Source organism: Epinephelus lanceolatus, chromosome 13 (genome assembly GCF_041903045.1).
Source record: "Epinephelus lanceolatus isolate andai-2023 chromosome 13, ASM4190304v1, whole genome shotgun sequence".
NCBI classification, from domain to species: Eukaryota; Metazoa; Chordata; class Actinopteri; order Perciformes; family Serranidae; genus Epinephelus; species Epinephelus lanceolatus.
This window is the reverse complement of record NC_135746.1, coordinates 36,317,725-36,342,465: the sequence shown is the minus strand read 5'-3', so window position 1 is coordinate 36,342,465 and position 24,741 is coordinate 36,317,725. Positions and strand designations below refer to the sequence as shown.

Here is a 24,741-nt window from a genome sequence, read left to right as displayed (position 1 = left end):
CTTCAAGTTAATTATGTTAAGTTTTATAAATGTTATACAAGGAAAATTTATTTCACAGCTTACCAGGTTTGTTCTTTTTCTCACAGTGACTCTAATTGTACTTGAGTGTTTTGCAAATGTGTGAACAAATTGAATTTTAAAGTTAGTATCAATTCCTTCACAGTATCCTGACATGCAATTACAATGCCCATTTAGCTTTGATGCATTTTTAATGATGCATTTTTAATGCATCAAAGCTAAACACGTTTCCATCATGATCCTCACTGGAAAGGTACAATGTCAAAACAGCAGCACCTAAAAACAGAGAAGAGTTGGTAAAAAAATGCAAATGTAAATTTACATTTAATCATGTACCATACTTTAGTACAGTTTTGAAGTAACCTTGTTCAAGTACACACAGAAAATGAAGGTTCCTTTGGTGAGGGTTAAGAGGTGCTACATAAGATGCTGCCAAACAAAAACCTTTTAAAGCCCCTTGTTCTGGTGCTTTAAAGGTTTTTTACTGGTTCTTTCCCTGGTAGATTAAACTAGAATGAAGAACCGGTAAGACTAGACTGTTTAGTTTAGTTTAGTTCAGTTCAGTTCAGTTCAGTTCAGTTCAGTTCAGTTCAGTTCAGTTGTGCATGGAATAGTTCAGGTTTGAAAGGGTAAGATCATGTTTCTAAGTAAGCATTTAGTATATTCTGAATTTTTAATCCAACATTTCCACTTTCAGTAAAAGTTTCATTTAGAAGCATTTTGACTCGTCCATGGTATCATTCAAGGGCTCCTAGGCTTGAAAGATTTAAAACAACATAGTGCTAAATAACATCTCTAATGGTTTTATAAAGAGCCATTTTATCTCATACTCTGAATTTGCTTTTGGGTACTGTTTCTCACACCATTTTTGTTCAGTGTGTATTTCCATGTTATGGTAATTATTGTAGGCTACTTTTGACTCCACTAAACTTTTACTAAATGATTAAGATTTTACATACAAGGTGACTGATCAGCTTATATAATGTGCATGATGCATTATTTTGGTAAAATGCTGACACCTTAATGTATCAGTGATAATAATTGAATTAAATCATATACTGTAAGAGGTCATTCTTCTGCATATATGTGTGCTTTTACTTTTGATACTTAAACATTCCTGTGTTCTTACTTAAGTAAAATTTTGCATGTTAACTTTTACTAAAGTAATATTGAATACTTCTTCCACCAAACAGATTTGCAGTTAATCTAATTGATAATTAATTGATTGCTAATAATTTATTAATTTAAATTGTTCTGCAGCTTTGCACATTTGTTTAAATTCATGTTTATTTTTATTTACAATAAATCCATAGCATGAACTTATGTCACACAACACAGGGCTTAGTCTGCAATGTCTGTCCCTAGACTGGCCTTTATACAAACACACATAACAACATACGCAACACAATCACAGTTATAGTAATAGACACCATTAAACCTAATGAAAAGAACCTGATAAGTAGGTAAATGGACTTTTATTTTGTATAGCGCTTTTCTAGTCTAGAAGGATTTTTTACACTACATGTCACATTCACTCATTCACACACATATTCATGCACTGAATTGCTGAGGCCACCATATAAGAAGTTACCTACTCTGCTCTGTTTAACCACTCACACCCGCTCAGCAATTTGGGGGCCAATATCTTGCCCAAGGATGCTTCGACATGTGGACAGGAGGAGCTGGGGATCAAACTGATGATCTTCTGATTAGTGGATGACCCGCTCTGCCTCCTGCAGCCGCCCCAGGAGCCAGCAAAGCCCCAGTTATGACTTCATGACTGATCCCTCAGCAAATTTATATTTGAAATTGCTAACAAACTCCTTAAGAGAATTATTTGTCAGCAATAAAGGTAAATGCATGACTGCAATCACCCCCACCCTAATGTTGAAATTGTCAAGCATAAAACATAATGAAGCTAATTAGGCTGATTTGATAATTCACTCTCAACTGCTTCATCCAAGAGAACTGCAGCATTATATAAAAGTGTATTTTCCCCCATGGTACTCCTAAATCTAAAAGGAGCAACATTAATGTCTTGTTGCATAACTGTGGAAGAGATAATAATTCAGTCTTCTCACATTTGTAAGGGCATCAAAAAAGCTTGACCTGTTTTGGTAGTAGTTTTATTTTTTCAACTTTATTCAACATCAAACTTTCCTGTATTCTGTAATTTACAGGTTCATATATCCAAAGCCACAAACACATAATATCATTAAAAATAAACATCTATGCACACCAGCACTATGATGATTAACAGTACACATTCATCTTTCCTCAGTTAGGTGTGTCCTACACCGCTGCCCCACCAGGTTTATGTTAGCTGCGCTGCGGTGCTGGAATGCTAAGATTAATTATAAGCTGCCCACACTGGATCCAATACACTCAAACTTATTTGGGAAAATCCATTAAAAGGCCCTAACAGAGGGAAATTTTGCAACGGCCCACCGTTTTGCTTTTTACAAATGATCTAATATTCAAATGGGTCGGACAAGGACATTCCTCTGTGTCGTTTTCTCCATTTCCAGAGAAGGTGTATACCACCCACACGCCCCTCTGAAACCAGACAAAACACCTCCATAACTTACTTTAATCTTATAATTTTCCTTTACCTTGACTGGTCATTTAAATCTGAGCTTCAAGGCAGAAATTATATGGAGAGAATCATATAATATATCCTAAAGTTTGAACAAATCTACTTACAACTTTTCTCCTGATTCTAAAAGTTAGCCCGAGGCTACTGATTAGTTTCTTCTTTACTCTCACAGAGAGTGTGTATGTCATACGAGGCTGCAGCCACACTATATACTGATGTGGAGTCTGGTTATGAAGAGGGTATTTCAAGAAGTTATTAAAGTGTGCATGGCTGTGAGACATAGTTCACTTTCGCCAGACACAGAGGGACAGTTTTCTCATTGAGATTGTGCTTTTTTAAAAATTAACTCGCAATTAATTACATATAGGCCTGCAGTGAATATGCATATGACATATAATTACAGTATTTCACTCCTACCAGGTCTTTGCTGGCATGATGGAGTGCTTCGTACAGTACAGCACCATCTGTTAAGCTCCCTGGAAGGAGTTTAATGGCTTGTAGTGTACTGCTCCCTAGAGGTTACGTGTTTGCACTGCAACTTGTGTTGCACTGCCTTTGATATCATGTTTCACTGTGCGGCAAAGGCAGGACACACAGTTTAAGAAGGGGATTTCCAAATGGTTTCATGTCAGGAAATCTCAAACAGAAATGATTTTGAAAACAGACAACAGCTGGTAGGAATTTCACATTTATTTATTTTTGTTATTAGTTCAGAATGTGGTTACTGTAGTAAAGTAAAAACATCTAAAATAGTCTAGTTAGATGAAAACTGACCTCACTTGCATGGATGGATAACTGAATGGGCCTCTCAGGGGCCCAAAGTGTCAGGGGCCCCTCCTGGGTTTCACCTGTAACATGTAACTTAAATCAGCACCAACCAGGAGACACAAAATAACTGCAAAGAAAATGAAAGAGAAACACAAAGGTAGGAAAACAGGCAAAACAACTACAAAGAGACACAACATGACTACAAAAAGATGCAAAGAAACTGCAAAGATACAAAAAAACTACTAAAATGGCTAAAACAACCACAAAGAGACACATAATATGTAAAACAGGCAAAAAACAATGTGACTACAAAGAGACACAAAGAAACTGCAAAGAATCAAAATAACTACCTAAAAAGGAAAAATAACCACAAAGACACACACAAATTACTGCAAAGAGATGCAAGGGAACCGCAAAGAGACACAAAATAACTACTAAAACGGGCAAAACAACCACAAAGAGACACAAAAATGACTATAAAGAGACACATAATGTGTAAAACAGGCAAAAAAAACAACCAAGAGACACAATATGACTACAAAGAGACACAAAGAAACTACAGAGATTCAAAATAACTACCTAAACAGGCTAAACAACCACAAAGGGACACAATATGACTACAAAGAGATGCGAGGGAACTGCAAAGAGACACAAAATAACTACTGAAACCAACAAAACAACCACAAAGAGATATAAAACCACCATCATCACCATGTGATACTTTTTTTATGCAGTGCCATTTTTGGTCTGAATGCCTGCTAACTCTGCCTGCTGAGTTCAAACCTGCCTGGAAAATCTGTCGCATGTCATCCCAGTTTCTATCCTAACAGTATTTCCTTTACACTGTGAGTTTTGGAATAAGGGACAACAATCAATCAAAAAGTAATCTGTGAAATTCAATTATGCCAAACTGATGAGAATGTGCATCCTTAAAAGTTTAATCTCAACAAAGTGAGAGAAAACAATAGGATGCTATTTTGATCAGGCGCTCTTATTTTTACACCCTCATGCATGACTCTGCCCATAACACAACCACAGCTCATTGCCAGATTCAGTGTCATTAACACTGGCATTTCCAATTTTGAGTCATATTCATGGGAATCTTTCCCATCACTACTGTTCAACATGATGTGAATGCTTTATTAAGATCATACTAATAATAAATGAATAACAGCTGGGGTTTTATTCACAGCAATGTCATCCAGCTTTGCTGTATTCACTGTTGTCCAGGGACCAGATTTACTGTTGGTCTTCCTGCAAAATGAAGGACATGTTAAATGTGCTATTCACTAGATTGTGGCACATTAAAGGGATAGTTAAGATTCTTTTTAAGTGGGGTTGTATGGGTTACTTATCCATAGACAGTATATTACATACAGTTACTGTCAGTTGGCAGGCCCCCAGTTTGGAGAAGCAGGCTGGAGTCTGACGCGAAAGCTAAGCAATGTACTACTGTGGAGGGGTCAGCAACAACATGCATTTTAGCTACCTATAAAAAATATAAAAAAAAAGTCCCACCTATAAAATCCATATCATTTTAAATGTATGCTATATTGAGAGTATTTTCACTGCTTCACCTTAATGTCAGACAGTGAATTCCAACAGGAAAATGAAGCTGTTATGTCACTCTCTTCAAAGCCAGACTCCATTCAGAAAAATAGTGATTTGACATTACTGAGCACAGCAACTGCTGGTCTGCTGCTGACTGGAACAGTTATTTTGTTTATGTTTTTTTGTGTGACTTTGGGTTTTGATAGGGTTAGTTCAGATTCATTCAAGTCACACAATAACACAAACTAACTAACTAATCAAAACAGTGGTAAACCAGCAGCTTATGTGTTCAGTGAGGTAAAATTAGTGGTTTTATCAGTGTAGTCTGGTGGCTATGATGAGAGCATAGATGGGAAACTGAAGTCTTGACTGTATATATTCTATGTATTATCTATTTAGTTTACTATATATATTGTGTAAATAATCTTTTTAGATTTCTTATATTTTCACTTATCTTTCCACTCTTGCAAGGAGCACCTGTAACGCAAATAATTCCCCCCGGGGATCAATAAAGTATTTCTGATTCTGATTCTGATTAATGGTTTCCCCATCAGAACAGGCTGTAGAGCGATGAAAATACCCTTAATAAAGTGTACACTTAAAATGATACTGACTTTTTTAGGTGGGACTTTTTTTAGGTGGCTTTTGGGTTTCTGACCCCCATCCACAGCAGTACATTGCTGGGAACGTGACAACAGTATGTTTCCCACTCCACAAAAAAAGTGGTCTATTGCCTATTATTAGGGGGTTTCCTGGTGTTTTTTTAAAAAAAAATCTGCATACACACACTAATTTGGTGGAAAAGGGATATATGTAGGCTGATACAGCCCCACTTCAAAAAATCCGAACCACATATTTAAGAGAATGTACTGGTGACTATTTTGTTTGCTTGTGACATTAAATCCTTACTCCTCCATCTTCATTTATGGATTGGTTTCTTTTACAGTAGGATTAAGGTGTTTGATTTCCCATCAAATGAATCCCTGGACGCAGGTGGAGATTTCAGTAGTATTCAAAATATTCAGATAAGATGGATCATACTTCAGTTAAAGTAGCAATACAAAAATGTAGAATTATTCAATCACAAGTAAAAGTCCTACATTCCAAATTGTATTTATTTGTATAGGCTATTCATTTACTTGTTTGTTTGACGAGAGCAAATGCATAAGACATTGCTACATATGTAAAACACAAAGTAGATGCAATGCATACAGGTTTCTAGCCATGGCCAGTTTGCAACCCCTGTCCCTAATTAGGCTTTTATAATTAAATCAGTGAGTGTAAGATTACTGAGCATGGAGTAATTCACGAGTACATGTAAAGAAAAATTAAATATTAAATTACAAAAGCAATAGCATTAAGCTGAATGTCCCAGGACTGTTAGTGTATTATCATGTATTATACAGAGTATATGTTTAAAGGTACTGCTGCATTATGTAAAAACCATTTCCTAATATTTTGTAACATAAAAACACCACGTTTAGACATTAAAATTACTGTAGGCTATCTGATAAACCCAACGCGCGAAAGGCAAGAGGAGGAGATTTGGTCCTCGTGGCTCTCGGTTGTTACTCACTGTATGTTGACGTGTGGCTAAGCTAGGCAGAGAGTATAGACTGTAAAAATAGCTAGCTGGGCGCTTGCTTCTTGACAGTGGGTGGTAAAGAGAAGCACTGACAGCACCGACTGTTTCTGCAAACACATAAACTTGTAATAATGGCGGCTGACTGGGAGGAAATCCGCCGGCTTGCCGCTGACTTTCAGAGAGCACAGTTTGCTGACACAGTGCAGAGGTAAGTGCACATTAGCAGCTGTTAGCAGCGAAGCTATGGTTAGCTAGCATTAAACTTTCATTTAGAAGTAACGCTGCTAAGCTAGCTGTGAAAATACCTCTTTATGTTAGCAGCTGGCGTTAGCAATAACAGTAAAAACATACGTCTTTAATAAGCAGGAAACGTCTCCAATGACACTTTGCTAAACCTGTCTTCAGGCTGTCGGAGAGGAACTGCATTGAAATTATTGCAAAACTGGTCCAAGACAAGAAGCTGGATGTGGTGCACACACTTGATGGGAAGGAGTACATCACTCCTGCACAAATCAGCAGAGAGATACGAGATGAGCTCTACGTCCATGGAGGTCAGTATAACAGCCACATGAAGCACAGGCTCCAGAAATGATCCTGTCAGCTAAGCAAGCTAATACAGACCTGTCATATGGACTTAAATTAAATATAACAGTCACTGTCTGTGGGATATAATCACTTTTCCTGTGTTCACTGCTGTCATACCCTGTAATACATAATATGAATATCACTAAACCATTGTCAGCTGCAGCATACTGAGAAGTGTATATGATAATAGTGAATAAATCCTGTCCCTCTGTTTCACAGGGCGAATCAACATCGTGGACCTGCAGCAGGTGTGTATCAGCATGTTGCTCTGAGCCCTGTGTGTTACCAGCTGTGTCCTGTACCATATGCCCACAGAAAGCTGAGCCACAGAATTCATGTTTATTATAACTTCCTGATAATTAGATGTTGTTCTTCCCCCTTTCAGATTATCGCACACATTGACACATTGAACTACTTGTGAAAAGGCTTGAGTTAAAATTGTTAAAATTGAGTCCATTCTGGACTGTGCTTAACTATAGGGATGTATTATATATGAATGCATCCTCCCGGTGTTTGCATGCTCTGGACTCTGTATCATAATGCACTGAGATTTATTATCAACTATAAGCCCCTAATTCATCACTGTATCTTGTATGCTAGGGTTGGGTGGCTGTCTTTAAAATTTCATAGACTTTGTCATCGGCATTCTCTTGTTTACAAAGCTATTTTTGTCCTACTTACAGTGTATTTATGTGTGTACATTAAGCAAAAATGAAAAATGTTTAAATGGATGCTCTCCCTTTACAGAGCATGTGTTTATTGTGTGTACCTAGGGTACATACAAAGTTTTGCAAATGAGCAGTCATGCATGCAGCTCCTTATATGTGGAATCTTCTGTAGAAGGACTAAAAGTTGCATTGATTGGTTCCTCTCAGCTGTTTCAAAGCACTGTTGCAGTATTTTTGTACGAAGTCATCTATATGCAGTGTCAGGGTGTATTTTAGCTGGTCTGTAGTTGCCCCTGTTTTATCTTTTTATGGTTCACTTATAGCATATCTCAACATACATTTTGGCTTTTCATGATCTCATTAGGTGTTTTATAATGCTTGTTTTAGAGCTGTATATTTTTATTTCGTATTTTTGTTCTTTTTTGTCTGTAACTTATGTTGATGCCTGTCTTGGCCAGGAAACTCTTGAAAATGAGATTTTTCATCTCATGTTTTTTTTCTGGTTAAATAAAGATTAAATAAAAATACAATTTAAAAATCTTGTTTATTAAAACTTCTCAAAAATGATGTTGTGATCTTCTTCCTTTCAGATTATCAATGTGGATTGGGTCCACGTTGAAAACAGAGCAAGTGACATTGCAAAAACTGATAAAGGGGTTCAACTTGTACTGGGACAACTTATCGATGAGTGAGTATTATGTGACACTATCACCACAAAGACTCATTAAAGACTTAATCATTTCCTGGGAAACTGACCTATTGTGTGTAAACGGAAGTGTAAAACACAGATTTTAATTGAACAGGTAAAAGACACAATGTTAAGCATATTATATGCTGAGAACGTATTGTCAAACGTTTTAAGCATGTTGATTATTCATGTGTTGTATGTAGCACGTACCTGGACCGTTTGGCTGAGGAGGTGAATGACAAACTGCAGGAGGCTGGTTTGATAAGTATTGCAGAACTGTGTAAAAACTATGACCTCCCAGGAGATTTCTTATCTGAGGTGAGTCTCATAGTCTTTATCTACATGTGTTTATCAGAGCAAAAAATCTCACAAGAAGTTAGACAATAAGTTGTTTCATGTATTGTATTTAGATGATTGATTCCTCCTGACAGTTTTAGATGATCTCAGCTTCTTTGATATGTTGATGCTTGCTGACTTCCCTGTCAGTATGATAATATGATAGATGTATTTTTTCTAATATCTCTCAGGAGCTATCAAAGCGTCTTGGAAAGCTCATCCAGGGAGAAATGGACCAGTATAACAGAGGGGTCATATTTACCCCAGCTTTTGTTGCTCGTCACAAAGCCAGGATACGAGGGCTTTTCAGTGCCATCACAAGGTAAATGTAGCACTGCTAAGTTTTCACACACTGGGCTTCATGCAAGAACCTCTGGTACAACAGATTTGTGGCTGTTTGTGTTTTAGGACAACTTGCCACAGTCACCGGTTTTCTCATACTTAGAAATTTACAAGTGGTCCAGACCTATCGTACCTATCGCCATGTACATGCACTTGTTCTTTCTTCACAAGGGATGAAACACTTTTTTTGACTGGAGAATCATAATGCCTTAATCTTATTGGAATTTGAATATTATACCAAAATTAACTCTCTCCTCAAAGCCAGGCTACATTGACAAAAATAGTAATTTTATCCCACTGAACATGGGAGCTTCTGGTCTACTACAATGTTGATCAGTTCATTTGTTTGTGTTATTGTGTGACTTTGTTCTTTTAAAGGGTTAGTTTGGACTCACAAAAGTCACAAAATAACACAAACAAACTACCATTCGAGGCAGCAGTAGACCAGCAGCTCCTTTGTTCAGTAAAGTAAAATCATTGTTTTTGTGAATGGGGTCTGGTTTCACAGAGAACATAGCAAAGTTTCACTTTCAGTTGAGTCCCCCGTCAGAAAGGGCAGTCAGGAAGTACTGAGCATACGACTGGATAAATGAGACTCGGAATATACTGTGCAAGTTGTGTGAGAGTGAATGGATGCTTTGATATAGTTTTGCTGTTGTTAAACTTGGACCCCTATGACTTCAGTTCGTAAAGAATTTTCTCTGTTTTGGATTCTTCGTTCACCGTGGAGACATGTCAGAAAAACAAAGTTTTCTTCATGAATTCAACGTAAGACAGGATGATTTTTGATATAAATGTTCATGTGGAGGGTGAAATATTCCTTTAATAGAAAATAACATTCTGTTCACCAATAATTCATTCATTATGGCAGCCATTTTTTAAAATTTGTTTTATTTTATGAGCAGATTTACATTTCAATTTACAGGATAATTCTGTCACTCGAACAGCCTGTGGATCTTTATGCCAGTGACAGTATCATCCAGTATTGCACCCAACAGTGTAACATCACCTGAGGGCTATAATATTCTCTCATAATCTCCATGACTGTCACAGACTGCTTTGCTTTATAAAGATGTTGTTTAGCATGTCTGTCACAGCACAGCACTGCTCTAATAAATCTGTGTGTCGTTGGTAGCTGTATTGATCTTCTCTAACTGATTCGGGTCTCCTAATATGAATACTAACTCTGCTGAAGTTGCTCTGTTTTTGTCTGCTCATTTCTGTCAGCAGAAACTGAAGCTCAGCAGTCTGAATTTCTTCCCTTATTCTTTGGGAACATTTTTGTGAATGAAACTTGATCGTGATCAGAGGTGAACAGGCAGCCTCATAAGTATTTGGGGGTCTCAATTCTGCTGACTACTCCATCTCACAAACATGAAATCACTCATCAATAGTATTCATCAGGCTGAAACAAGCGCTCTATGACAAGTTTGTGCACTTAAGAGAGTTTAGTGAATCCGATTTAGAACACTTAGAGCAAACTTGATAAAAAAACAAAGACAGATTTAGGATAACAATATGAAAATGGTCTTGCATGAGGCCAGATATCTTGAACTGTATTGTACTGTTAGTATTTTACACTAAATGCTCTCCTGTTTGCCTTTAATCTGCAGGCCAACACCTGTCAGCAGCATGATCGGAGCATTTGGGTTTCAGGAACATCTTCTCTACTGTAAGCTGAGACATTTGACAGTTATGTATTTGACTGGTTTTGGTGTGCGTCAGTGTTTGATATTGGGATGGGTTTTTGTTGTTGCCAGCCGTCCTGGAGGAATTGGTGAATACTGGACGACTGAAAGGAAGCGTGGTTGGAGGTCGGCAGGACAAAGCTGTTTACATCCCTGATATTTACGCCAAAACGCAGAACGCCTGGGTGGACTCTTTCCTCCAGCAGAACGGATATCTAGGTATGAGCTGTTTTCGTTTTTTGTTGTTGGTGGTGGTGTTTTTTTTTTTTTGTTGTTGTTTTTTTTAGCCTCCCTTTTCAGACTGTGTATGTGCTTAAAAAATCCCAATACAATACAAAATATTGCTCTGTGAAGCCCAGCCTCCAAATAGACATTTCTCCCCATGGTGCGTAGCATATGGTGACACCCACAACACTGTTTTAATCACTCAAGATAAAAGATGAACAGTAATGATGAAAAAAACACAACATTAATAGCAATTTAAACTAAACCTGCATTTTTAAGAGATGTATGTTCAATCCCTGCAACATTTCTGCAGACAGTTTTAGGATTTTCTTATAAAAAAATCCAATAAGAAGAGCGGCCATGACCTCAACACACCAAGTTACCTGCAAATACATTCATGTTTAAATGACTTTGTCCCTGGAGTCACCTTCTCAGGCTGTGCTTACACCCAGCCCGCTTCAAACTTAGACACATGTTTTTCAATTGCACCAAATTTATATACGTATGGGTTATGGAGCTGTATTGAATAACAGTGTTTTACATTTGAAGCCAAAAAGTTGCACATGAACACACTGCAGAGACTGCAGCCGACAGCCAACCAACACATACATTCAAAAAGAGAAACCAGAAGACTGTCTTGACGCTAGTTAGCCAGTTAGCACATTAACAACACATTGCAATGATGAAAGAACAGAGCATATTTATTGTGTGCCAGTGAACAATAACACAAACCATCATGAAATGAAAAGAAAAATAATCTCTCCTTATGTAACGTTTGTATGTTTGTTTTGGTCTCACTCCCTCTCGACTAAAGCTTTTTGTTTACTTTCCTCACTTCCATTTTCTTCTTGTGTGCTGAGCTGTACTGCCAATCACAGTGATTTCATTCACAGCCTACCCCTAACCCCGATTCAACATGCTGAATCGCCAATAAAAAGGGAAAAAAAAATGGCAAGGGGTAACGGTGCTGACACACCACACCAACTAAGGTGGCAGATGCTCACCACTAGTCCGACATTGACGATGGTTAACCGTGGGCTTCGTGTGTCAGGGCCTTTAATAACAACGTCAAAAACTAGTCCACTGCAGATTGAAGCAGAATATTTTGATAGATAAAAAACATCTTGTGATTTTTTTAAATAGATACATTGATCTTTATCAGTAAATTGTGATTTTTAAACTTAACAATGCTCTGGAATTGTGGGAAATGTTAGGACACATGAGTCAGAAAGAATCCTATACAGCCACCACTGGAATCTAATTATACCAATAGTAAAATAGTAATAATATTAGAGTAGCCCAAGCTTTATCTGCAACTGTGCAGAATAAAATGTAAAAAATAATAATGACCTAATTGGTTGCAAGCATGTTTTTAGACTCTTAAATGGAAAACTGGAGGAAAACAAGTGGAGCATGAGCATAGAGCATGTGGTTGTTTTTCCATGAGCAGTGAAAAGTGATTTTTCTTTGAAATCAATTGAATTTTTTTTTCAGCACACATGAAATGAATAACTGTTACCACAAAGTATTGAAAAACAGGAAAGAAGAAAGATTGCAAAATGCCCTTTCCAGCAAATATGTAAATTCAGTCGTCTTTGGCCGCAGGAGTCACTAAAGCCCCATGCTTCTATGTGGGGGGTCTGGGTAGTGCTGTTGATGGTGGTTGAACTTTTTAAACTTGTCGTGGCGGCTTGCTGTGTGACCATGGCAACCGCAGAAACAACACTACAGCAAGGGTAACTGTACAGGAGCTGATTTTACTGTATGTGAGTTACCTGACCAGCAGAGAACAAACATATCAGTGAAGAGAAATGGTGTTAGAGCAACATCAGCTTCAAAATTCAGTTATCCAATCTGGTCCAATAAACAATGGTAATGATTAATGATGATGATTATTAGTGGTGTCATGTTGCAGGATGTTAGTAGGATTAGAGGTATCCTCTTAAATCTTAAATCATGGGGAGGCATCACGATGTGATTTGGAGGTTCCATTCACAGTGAATGGTGGTTCTACTGTTTGAATCTGTGTATGTGATGTTAGAGTAGAGGTGTGATATGTATGCATTATAGTCTAAATCAAACTGATGAAGTGCTCCTCCTGCAGAGTTTGATGCGTTGGCCAGGTTGGGGATCCCTGACGCCTCTACCTACATCAAGAAGCGCTTCAAGTCCAACAAGCTGCTGTTCCTTAGAGCAGCCTGCGTGGGTCAGGCTCTGGTCGACCAGGTGGAGGCCTCTGTAGAAGAAGCTGTCACCTCTGGCACATGGACTGACATACAGGTGCTCACACAGCTCTGTCTTCCCCTGAGCCACTAATTATTGTAAAAATATGAGTTACGTCTGTTTTTCATTCTGGCTCTCCCTGTGGCTGTTTTAGCCAATTTTGCCGAGCTGCCTGTCGATGGAGGACGTGGGGATGTTAATCAACCAGGCTATGAGAAACACTAATGTCCAGTCCTCTGCCAGAGTGTTGGGAGACACGGTCGTCGTCAGTGAGAAGTTCATCAGCAGCTGCCTGTCCTTATTTGAAGACGCCATGCAGCAGAAAGCTCAGATGGTACAGTACAGCCTCGTTTGTAACACACCTCCACAGAGCACTCCTGTGTAGAGTCAGTAAGCACAATGTCCTAATTTACTCTTTGAAAGTACAGTGTCTGTGTTGTTTGTTTAATGTGGCTCTCAGGAAGTCAAGAACAATCCAGTGTTTGTGATTACTGAAGACGATCTGAAGCAAGCATCCATGCTGACAGAGAGCTCAGCAATAACCTCTAAAAAGGAAAAGAGAGAAGCAGAGCGCAGGAAGAAGGCTACAGGTTGGTGAAGTTCTCCCAACCTACCTCTGAGACTAAACAAACACACACACACACACACACACAGGCAAACTTGGAAATCTCCTGCAGACTTGGAAACTTTTGCCACAGTTAGCCTGTTCCAGACATATCTCTTAGATCTGAGTCTTAGAAAAGTTGATCCTCTGTTTCCAGCGTCCTGAGACATGTCTGCACCTCTTTGTTGGCTGTCCCAAACTTTTCAAACACATCTGATTGCCGTGTTGCCAAAAGCAGGATGTGCTGGTTGTTGGGTCACCTTGGAGACAAGTTTGAGACATTTGTCATTTGTCAAGTTTTTGTGTCATTCTGTAGCCTCCCAGTAGTCTTTCTTGTGTATTCAAATCTGAAAATTCAAATGTTGGTCTTAGTATGTATGTTTTTGCACCAAAATGCTATTTTCTAAGCCCTTCTGAAAATGTTTCCCCACGTTTCTGTATGATGACGTTGCAGACAGGAGTGCCAGCACAGAAGCTTAGCAATGAACTGGTATGGATGCCACGTTATTATAATACGAAAGATTGAAGCAGTTGGTAGACCAGCAACTCCTGTGTGCTGTGAGGTGTAATTATTGTTGCTATCAAAAGAGTCCGGTTGCTTTAAAGAAAGCTATGTAACGGCTTCAGTTCCCTGTCAGAAAGGGCTGCCTGACAGCAAGGTAAAATAACAAATATAATATTCTAAATATAGCGAACAGGTGGTCTTTTTTTCTACGTGGCTAAAATAGGTTTTGCTGCTGCCCCTGTCCACAGTCACCAAATTTCTTTGACAGAAACGGTAATTTTGGTTAAAATGTATTATTGATACAATCACAGTCAGTCATACTGTTGGCGAAGTGCATGTTTGTGGGTTGAGGAAGAGCAGGTCATCAGCTGTGTAACCTATGCCACTGCTTTTTGCTAACGGCTGAGTGGGTGTTTCCATTTGAAAAACCTGGAAAAGAATGCAGATGGAGTTAATCATTTAGTCTATAGAATATTATCAGAAAGCAGATGATGTTCCCAGAGCCCATGGTGTTGTCTTAAAATGCTTTGTTTTGTCAAACCGACAGTCCAAAACCCACATATATTCAGTTTATGATCATAGAAGGCTCATGAAACCAGAGAGTATTCACATTTGAGTAGCTGGAGGCAATGAATTTTTACAGATAATCAAAATACTCACTCATGTCCTGTTGATTACCTAATTAATCAAGTAGTGGATGGATCACTGTTGCTCTAATACACACACAGCCAATAAGGGGGCGATCACACCGAGATTAAACGCTAGCAACGCGACGCCAGTAAAACCATTGTTTTCCTATGATATGGCAAGTCTGACCGGCGTTCAAGCGTCTTTTTAGACGGGCGTTTTTCCGGCGTCTTTTTAGACGTCGTTTTTAGACGTGCGTAGACGCTGAAAAGTTAAAATATTTTCAACTTTTTGAGCGTCAGACGCCAGTAGCTAGCGAGCATTGAATAAGCGCTTCCAGCGTTTCAAGCGTCTTTGAAGCGTCCACGTCACGAGCGTCTCATTTCTGTGTGATCACCCCCTAATGCAGGGCACTAATTCTGATATCAATATAATAGTAGTCAGTAAACAAGTTTCTCAAACAGGCTGCAGTGTAATCCACTCCAGCATTTGTGCACTGTCAGTTTAAATCCACAAAAGTGCTTGTTTTTGTCACTGACAGGCTCACATTATTTTAAGTGTCAGACAACATTTTGGAAAGGATCCCAACAGAGATAAATATTATGTTCATGAGTAAGATCCTTTTTGTTTGACCAGAAACAGCCCTGAAATCGCTATCACCAAACCCACCAGTTTCCATTTAAATAAACAGTACTTTTTTCTTTGCAAAACAAACTTAATTCAAAGCTAAAAACCTTCTTTGTTCATCTTTACACTGTTCCAATAGTTGGCACTGAAATATTTAAACATTAAGTTCACACAAACAACAACCCCCTTCCTCTGTTTGTTGTCTTTTAGGAATTTGGATTGAGGACATTTAATATTGTTTTGTTCTGATTCTCTCCAGGGATCAGTTTTAAGTTTTATTGTTAATGTTACTGTAATGTTTTTGTGCCTTATTTGAGTCAGTTGTGCTCCAGTATGTGTCTTACTCAAAACTTGAATCCTCCAGTGCACACACTCTGAGAGTGGACTTTTCAGTGAAGTAGGAGACATCTTGTCCAATCGATAAATAAAAACCATCCAAATCTCCATTTGTCAGTGAGAGAGGAGGAAATGTCATTTTAAGAATTTAGAATGAGGTAATTGAACTTTTCTCCACTTTAACTTTCTTTGTGGCATATGTAAATTCATCCTGTGCTATTTTTACACCTGTTTCTTGATACATACACCTCGTGAGGCAGAATGCTTCACATCTTCACCTAAAAAAAAATGAGCACAATCCACCCCTGCAGAGCTTTTCTGGCTGTTTTCTTGAATATCAGGATGATTTAACCTGGTCTTGGACTTTTGCTAGTGGAATAAAATTGTAATCAGGGCACCTTGTATGTGATCCGTCATGTGCAGCCTCATGTTGTCATAACAACAGTCTGGTTAGTGTGGACAGCACAGTCATTCTGAGATTTTAAAAGTCTTGTATTTTCCACTTGGCTTTAGCAGAACACTACCCCAACCCAGCAGAAGGGTACTCACTATCACATGTGATATTTGATATGAGAAGAAGGGTATTTGCTCCTGGATTATGTATCATCTGTTAACTGTTTGTCTCCCAGAGGGCAGTGGCAGTGTGAAAGCAGGCGGAGGAGGAAACGCCAGAGAGATCCGAATCCGTAAAACCAAGAAGAAAGGGAGAAAAGACGAGGACAGCGATGAGGAAACTGGACCTTCGCAGCAAAGTACAGTCACGGCCACAAAGCTATTTTATCTGCACAGGGACATAATGTCTCTATATGCACATTAAACCTGTTCAGTGAGGCATTTTACTGTAACAAGAGCGTAATGGCTGGTTGGCTAGAAATCTCTCCCCTGGGTTGTTAAGCTTTTTTTTTTCATGGAAGACAAAGGTAACTGTACTATCCCTGTGAGACTAATTAGCTCGTGTTTTACCTTTGCCAAGATCGCAGTAAACAGACTGCGGCCCCCTTTATGGCCCAGGAGGAGATCGTAGCTGTTTTAGAGGAGAGACTGAATGACTGCCCCGAAGAAATCCTCTCTGAGCTGGCAGAGCATTTAGTAAGGTAATACAAAGGTTTCTGTCCAAAGTTAGTTTTCTCTGCTAACACTTTGCTGCAGAAAACTGAGAACAGTAAGTCACTGTTAATATCTCTGCAGGCCTCTAGCTAAATCCTATCAGGAGGTGCTGCGGACGGTGTTCATGTCCTCCACCAGCTCTCCATCAAGGGCCAACAAGAAGAAGAGCATGAAGGAGCTGCAGGAGGAGATCACCAACCTGTACAACAACATCCGACTCTTTGAGAAAGGCACCAAGTTCTTCTCTGGTAAATCCTGTTATTACAACTAAAGCGGAAATCACATTTCATCAAGATACAACACTATATCGATGTTTTGGACAAGGATAGGATGTTTGCTGAATCACAAAGCCTGCCGTTACGATTCAGGGGCCTGCGATAGGTGTGAGACAGTGTCATATGCCCATTAAACAAACTGGGTTACAGAAGAAGCTGCCACTGCTTTCGTTGATTTGCTTTTGGCCGTGAAAGGAAAAAACACATCATAGATTACTGTAAATAGTTGTAACCGGTTAAGTGCAGTAAAGTTTACTTTAAATTTACTCCAATAACACACATAAATCATGGCTTAACAACAACAACGTTTAATGAAAGTATAAAATTCAGCTCAATAATTGTCAAGGTTTATAGACAATAACAATTAGTCACCACATTTTTTGCTAAGTTTGTGAAGACAGCTTTGCTTTTCTTGGATGCCTTCAAAGTGAACGAAAAATCCAAAAAAGGCAACAGTATTCTTCATTAATTGAAGTAAATGGGGGCCATGTTTAACAGCAGCAAAACTATATCAAAACATCTGTTTACAAACTCTCACACAACTCGTGCAGTGTAATCTAAGTCTCATTTATCCAGTCATATGCTTCATACTTCCAAAACAAGTGCATTTTTGCCATAACATTAAAATATAAAACACTTGAGCTTGCCTGAGCACCTCCAGGAACGCTACTCGGTCATGCAAGAGACTGTTTGTACAAACATTTTAGCAAAAATGCATGTGTTTGGGATTTAGCCAGCATACAACTGGATAAATGAGACTTGGATTATACTGCATGAGTAGTGAGAGAGTTTGTAAACACATGTTTATAACCTCTTTTATTCAGTTCATCAATCAAATCTAGCTTTTTGGATTCTCTGTTCACTGTGGAGGCAGAGAGTTTTATTTATTAAGTCAAGGTAACACATGGTGAGTAATCGATAAACAAATGGTCATTATGCAGATGAAGTATTCCTTTAAGCACTTTTATGTTGCATAAATTAGCCTAATGGTTAGCAGACTTTTTTTCTAGTCATAGTGTAACAAATGACATGTATTATTTATCATTTTTATGCCTCCTTGCTGGCTGTGGGCGGAGGCATTATGTTTTTAGGGTGCCCATTTGGCCCATTCTCATGAATGCAATATCTCAAACGCACCCTGAAAGAATTTTTTCAAATTTGGCACAAACATCCACATGGACCTAGACTCACAAGTCAGTCTTTAGACGCTTTGCTTAACTAAAGACTGATGACTTTCTCCCTGATTTTGTGTTTAGATGGGCGGATGCAATTTCAGAGTTTAAAAAAAAACTCCCTACGTTGCAGAACCAATAGTAAATCCGCAGGGCGGTCCTTCCGTGGCTCGCTCAACTCTTGTGCTCGTAAACATAGTCCGACTAGAAACACGTGTAGCGGTACAAAATGGCTCAAGTCGCTGTAAGTCCTTCATTTCCACAATCTTGTGGACTGAGGACACGTTTGATAAAACAGAGTTGAATCTCTCGGCATCCATTTTCAAGCTCTCTGTGTGTTTGTGTCCTTGCAGACGAGAAAAGGGGGAGCGCACATTTCCGGGAGGGCGTGTCCTTTTCAAAAATGCAAGAGGCGTTGCTTTGTTGCCGGCCATTTTCTCCAGTGTGTGAAACACACTTTAGAAAGGAGTGTCCCCAGACTATCAGAAGGCGGAGATCTCTGATTGTCTAGTGGCAAGACTAACATGGACCTAATAGAATATCATGATGAAGTAATGATGTTTTATATTCAAAAGGTCAAAGGCAAACGTCAGCTGTCATGGTTACATATGAGTCTGGACAGACATGGATTTAAACTGGAACTGTAACTTGACTGGTTGCAGAGACATGCAACTGTAGTTCTTACTCCCTGTTGGTTTAAGTCAATGCCTCTCCTAGCAGAACAGCACAGTTAAATTTCAACCTACGTGCACGATTTTTCAGACTAATATCATTTGAAATGGGGCGGCTAATGTGGCCGTAGCGACAAGTAAGCAGAGTGAGATGCCCGGTCAGGTTTGTCACGTTGCCTGAGTACTTTATCTCATAAAGGCATCGTTTGCACGTGGCATGTGCTTCCTCTGTTGACCCATTTTTTTCTCCGACATCCAAAGTATCTCCACACTGCTGATATATTCCCGAGGGGGAAGTACATACCCTCATCATCTTTTCTTGGCTGCTTGCCATTATCTGTCTGGCACCATTTCATGGTGACACAGATGTGCCATAGGAATTTTAACATAAAGGAATATCTCAAAGATGTTGGTGTAGATCAGTGAGTTCACTGCAGCATTGATATTGGATTGTTGAATGGATACATTGAGGTGTTGATTTAACTGTTAGAGGACTTAGCTTGTGGTGCTGTTCGACTGGTAGGAATGGCAAGCTTTGCCATAGTGCTGGCATATTTAACTGCATTGGAAAATTACATTTACAGTGTTGCATAAGCTCGTGTCTGAATCTTTCATGCCATATTCTGAAGGAACCTTAATCAGCAAAAAAACAACCATATCTGTCATGCCTTTCACACATGTAAATATGCCATAAATGTGTATGTAAAGAGAGAACTACCTCAGATTCAAAGTTAAATTGGTGGAAATTCTTTTACCATGCAGATGAAACTCAGGTCCACATCTCCAAGCACCTCCTGAAGACCCTGTGCACGGACGTCACCAACATCCTGGTCAACTTCCTGGCTGCTGACTTGATGATGTCTGTGGAGAATCCCAGCACCATCACCAACGAGGTCTCCTCTTAAATAACTGTATTCAGCTAGACAGGCAAAGAGCTGAGCTCACATTTAAATCAAGTTAGACTTAATTAAGACCATGCACCATTGTTTGAAATGCACTGTGGGACTTGTTAGAGTTTGGACTTGATCATGACTGTCTCTGATGTGTTGCCTCAGGTCAGAGTGAAGATTCTGGGCAAACTGTCAGAAGAGACCAGAGGACCGCTCATGAAGCTGCACAACTGCCTGAACGGCAAAGTGAGTGCGTTTCCTGTCAGTTGCATCATCAGCCAAAGGATACAGCAGAAATAGAGTGATGGAAACTTGTTCACTTTTTGTTGCTTCACAGACTATAGAAGACTTCATGACCAACATAGAGACCTGTGCCGAGGTGTGTGGCTTCATGCTGAAGAAGGGAGATAAGAAAAAGGAGAGGTAATACATGTTTTTTGGATTGCTTGTAACTTTTAGTATCTAAATGTACATGAAGTTCTTTCTAAGTTTGGTAGTTTTAATGTGCATGATTGCTTGTTATCTAGACAGGCGCTGTTTGTGCACCGTCAGGCTCTCACTGAGCAGCTGAAGGAGACGGAGGATCCAGCTCTGGTGCTGCACCTGACCAGTGTGCTGCTGTTTCAGGCCAGCACCCAGTGTATGCTGCACGCCCCTGGCCGCTGCGTGCCTCAGATCATCGGCACCCTCACTGGCCGGATAGCCACGGTATGTCTGACACTCGCTGACTTACTGGCTGTTATAAGCCACATTCAGTTCTGTGACTACAAGATATTGCTATTACATAACAATGGCTGCGTTTACATGCGCAATAATAAGTATGCTGCAGGTGCCACTTGTTTCATTTTCAGCAAGTAGTTACAGGATGTGAGCATTAAAGGGGCAGTTCACCCCAAAATGAAAAATACATATTTTTCTTCTAACCTGTATAGCTGCATATCAGTCTAGATCATTTTGGTGCGAGCCCCTGAGCATTAAAGATATCGGCCGTAGAGATGTCTCCCTTCTCTCAAATATAATGGAAGTAGATGGCACTCAGCTTGTGGTGCTCAAAGCGCCATAAAAATACATTTGAAAAACTCAGCAGCAATGTCTCTTTCCAGAAACCATGACCTGTTTACTTAAGATAATCCACAGAACTTGTTGTAGGGTTGCAACTGTAAGAGATTTTCATGGTACGATAACTGTCTCAGAAAATATCACCGTTTCATGGTCTCACAGTATTACAGAATTTATATTATTATCAGTCAAAATAACCCTTAAAGGTATGAAAACAGAGGTTATTGTTGGTTAAACAAACATTTTATTAGAATAATTGAAACTTGGGACCATTTTGTTCATGGAAGTATGTGTAAAAAGTTCCCCCCTTAGAAAATAACTAAACTAACTAAAATAAAATGGAGATTCTCCGTCCAGTTGCATTTGCTTTTACTCTCATAGATGAGCATATGTACACGGTGCAATAAACATCAACTTTTATATCACGGTATACCTTAAAACTGGTATATTGTTTCAACCTCACCTTGTTGTGAGCACTTTCATGCAGGAACTATTTTCTTTCTACCAAACTACACCCGCCAGCTGTATCACTGTGCATAAAGTAAGTAAGCAGCTTTATTTTGAGCCACAGTAGCCCTGTAGCATTGTTAACTAAGGTATGTTAGCACCACTAACTGTGCTGACGCCGCAAATGTGCTAACAGTGCTAACAATTGGGCCTTTGGCATTGTCAAACCATGCCGCGCCAATTTACATTTCCTTTGTCAGTTTTTAACATGTCATACCATGACCACACCACACCATGCCAGAAATAGACCTTCTCTGGAGTAGGGCCAGGTAGCAGTGACATCTCACTGACAGCGGCTAACCCCTGACGACGCCCGAAACAAGCTTGTGTGTTGCCAAACTCCATTCATCTCTGTCTGTGTAGGAGACCAGAGAGAAAGACATTTTAAAAGTCTCTGTGTGTTCATTTGACACTGCTTCTGTAGATTCTAAATGAATCTCTATGGTTGGGAGTTTAGTTTCTCTCCTGCGTCCTGTTTTTACTTTAAATATCTGCTTTATTTTACTGTTTCATGTTCGCTTTCCACTGTATGAGTTGTGTTAAGTTACTGCTGATGAAAACCAAACATTTCCTTATTTTGCTGCTTCACACTGAAAGCTTTAACGTAAAAAATAATGGGGGTTTTTACTGTGAAGAATCTACAGGAAATTAAATTTGTTTATCACAGAATTAGTGGAACTTGTCTAACTAGTCTACTGACACAGCAAGGAGTAAAGTAAAAGCAGAAGCAGCCACAGTGAGATGTTGATGTAAAGCTGCAGACATCAAGCTCTAACTGCACCTCTACAAACAGCTCACCTCCAACAGGTAAACTTCTTTTACCTGCCCTGCTGTGTGATAGAAAAACACATGCAGCAAAATAACAAGGAAATTTAGCCACGGATCAGCCTGCTGCTTTTAAATGTCATCACTCAATACAAGCTGTCATCAGTTAAAGACACACCCTTAATAGTCTTGATGGTGAACTGAGTAACAGTTAAATGTTGAAATCCCTCTCCCAAACACAGTATGGACCAGAGAGTGTTTAAAAGTCAGAACACTCAGCTCCTAATCATTGAGCAAGTTGTATGTATTAGCAACCCAGTCAGCCTTTCACCCTTTGGTCATTTTATGCTCAAGGACAGTCCATTTTGAGTTCAGCTTTGATCCACCATTTCAACACGTCATTCCAGTTCATAGAGGAAAATGTCCCCAGTGGCAGACGCAAAAACATGAAACTAATTTGAGCAAATAACATAAAATATACACCATCTCAGTTAGGAGTGTTTAGTACGCAGTTTGTGATCTAGAGACTGTTTATTTCCATGAAAACCTACAGTAGTGCAGCTTCAGCTCTCTTATAATAGACATGTGTATTTGTGCTTCGGTGTGGTCTAAATGCTTCAGCAAATGTTGGCAACACACCGCTTCATCTTAGGATTGTTTACATCCAGTTTTCAGACTCCACAGCTGTCGGTAATCTCCATCTGCTGCAGTGTTGGTGTAACAGAGCGTTTGTTTGGGGAGTTAAACGGCTGAAATGTTTGCGTGCGTCCATGTGTTGCTGCAGGAGCAGCAGCAGCTGCTGGCTGCCTACCAGGGCCTGGTGGTGAAGCAGCTGGTGAGCCAGAGTCAGAGCAGGAAGCAGGAGGAGGCCGAGGGCGAGGCCGACAAAGCGGAGGAGCAGGACGAGGAGGCCAGGAGTGTCCGTGCAGAGCTCATGGCCCTGACACCACAAGTCAAGGATCTGGTGTCCCAGAGGAAGACATCTGTCACAGAGGACTGAACATTTCATAGATTAGAGAAATGAATGTGATCAATAATGAATCTTTTACATGTCTTACATGTTGAAATGAATACTTAAAACTCTGTCAGATCAGCTGTTAAAGGGTAACTTCGGTGTTTGACACCCTGGACCCTATTTTCAGACGCAAAACAGGCTGCACCTTGCTTGTTTTTGCCAGTGACAGGCTCAAAATATTATTTTAAGTGTCTGATAATTTATGGAACGGATCCTTACAGACATAGATTTTTTTGTTGAAGAGGAAGATCCTTTTTTTGTCTAACCAGTAACAGCCCTGAAATGGCTGTCAACAAACCCACCAGACTCCATTTAAATAAATAGTAATTATATTATTGTAAAACACACTTAATTCAAAGTAGACAAAAGCAAAATAAAACACAAAAGCCATCTCTGTCTGTCTTTCCACTGTTCCAACAATCACCAACTCTGGTTTGGTGGAAGTAAACCCATAAATCACTGAGTTATATGTGAGAATATGCTGGCTCTATTCACAATAGAATTACTATTTATTTAATTGGAGTCTGGTGGGTTTGGCGATGGTGATTTCAGGGCTGTTTCAAATTAAACAAAAAGGTTCTTACTCTGTCTCAGTCTGTCTCTTTAAGGATCCTTTCCATAATGTTGTCAGACACTTACAATAACAATCTGAGCCTGTCAGTGGCAAAAACAAGCACTTTAGTGGACGTACATTGAAGGTGCACAAATGCCCCGGCTGGTTACATCGTAGTTTTGCTCTCCCTCAATATGGGACCATTTTCAAAAATTGTTGTCTCTATTAGTCACTTAAAAAAAGAACTTGGGAAAATGGGATCCATTTTGAAAAATACCAAAGTTCCCCTTTAATACCATATTTTTGTGATTTATCCATGTGGACATAATTCTAAATTATTAAAGTAAATTCCTGTGTGGGATGTCTCCCTGTAAACCCAATTAACATGAAAATCCTCAATGAGGTTTTGATTTTCATGCATTCATTAAAGCTCTCCTCTTCCTCATGTGTTTGAGTTTGTTATTATAAAAGGTCTCAGAATCACTGTGAGCTATGACTCACCGTTCACCTCACTATAGCAACATTCACGCTCCTATACAGACCTGGGAAATTGTGCAGGACAGTTTATTATTAACCTTGAAAATGCGTTGACAAAGCAGCCTGCTTGTTCTGAAGCTTTCTGGCAACCGAGTTAATCTCAATATGAGATGATGAGCACTATGTGATATGGCCGAAAGCACCAGAACAAGCCAGTAAGTGAACCCTGAAATTAAAACTGTCAGGTTCAATTCATGATTTAGCTCAGATGAGTGTGA

General features: G+C 39.3%; 1 protein-coding gene across 1 annotated transcript; it reads left to right on the top strand.

Moving 5' to 3' along the window:
* The first annotated feature begins 6,519 nt into the window (after positions 1–6,519).
* On the top strand, positions 6,520–24,431 carry ufl1 (UFM1-specific ligase 1). The gene is made up of 19 exons (XM_033649384.2): positions 6,520–6,726; positions 6,924–7,069; positions 7,323–7,351; positions 8,362–8,459; positions 8,663–8,777; positions 8,987–9,117; positions 10,751–10,809; positions 10,898–11,044; positions 13,155–13,330; positions 13,428–13,607; positions 13,734–13,863; positions 16,602–16,724; positions 16,946–17,066; positions 17,161–17,327; positions 19,960–20,090; positions 20,253–20,333; positions 20,425–20,510; positions 20,615–20,795; positions 23,203–24,431. Exons 1-19 carry the CDS (start codon positions 6,650–6,652, stop codon positions 23,416–23,418), a joined length of 2,394 nt encoding a protein of 797 aa, XP_033505275.1. The 5' UTR covers positions 6,520–6,649; the 3' UTR covers positions 23,419–24,431.
* Positions 24,432–24,741: the final 310 nt, after the last annotated feature.

Coding starts and splice junctions, on each gene's coding strand:
- ufl1 (XM_033649384.2), top strand. CDS start 6,650: ATGGCGGCTGACTGGGAGGAAATCCGCCGGCTTGCCGCTGACTTTCAG. Junction 7,070..7,322: donor TGAGCTCTACGTCCATGGAG/GTCAGTATAACA, acceptor TCTGTTTCACAG/GGCGAATCAACATCGTGGAC. Junction 20,796..23,202: donor TCACTGGCCGGATAGCCACG/GTATGTCTGACA, acceptor GTGTTGCTGCAG/GAGCAGCAGCAGCTGCTGGC.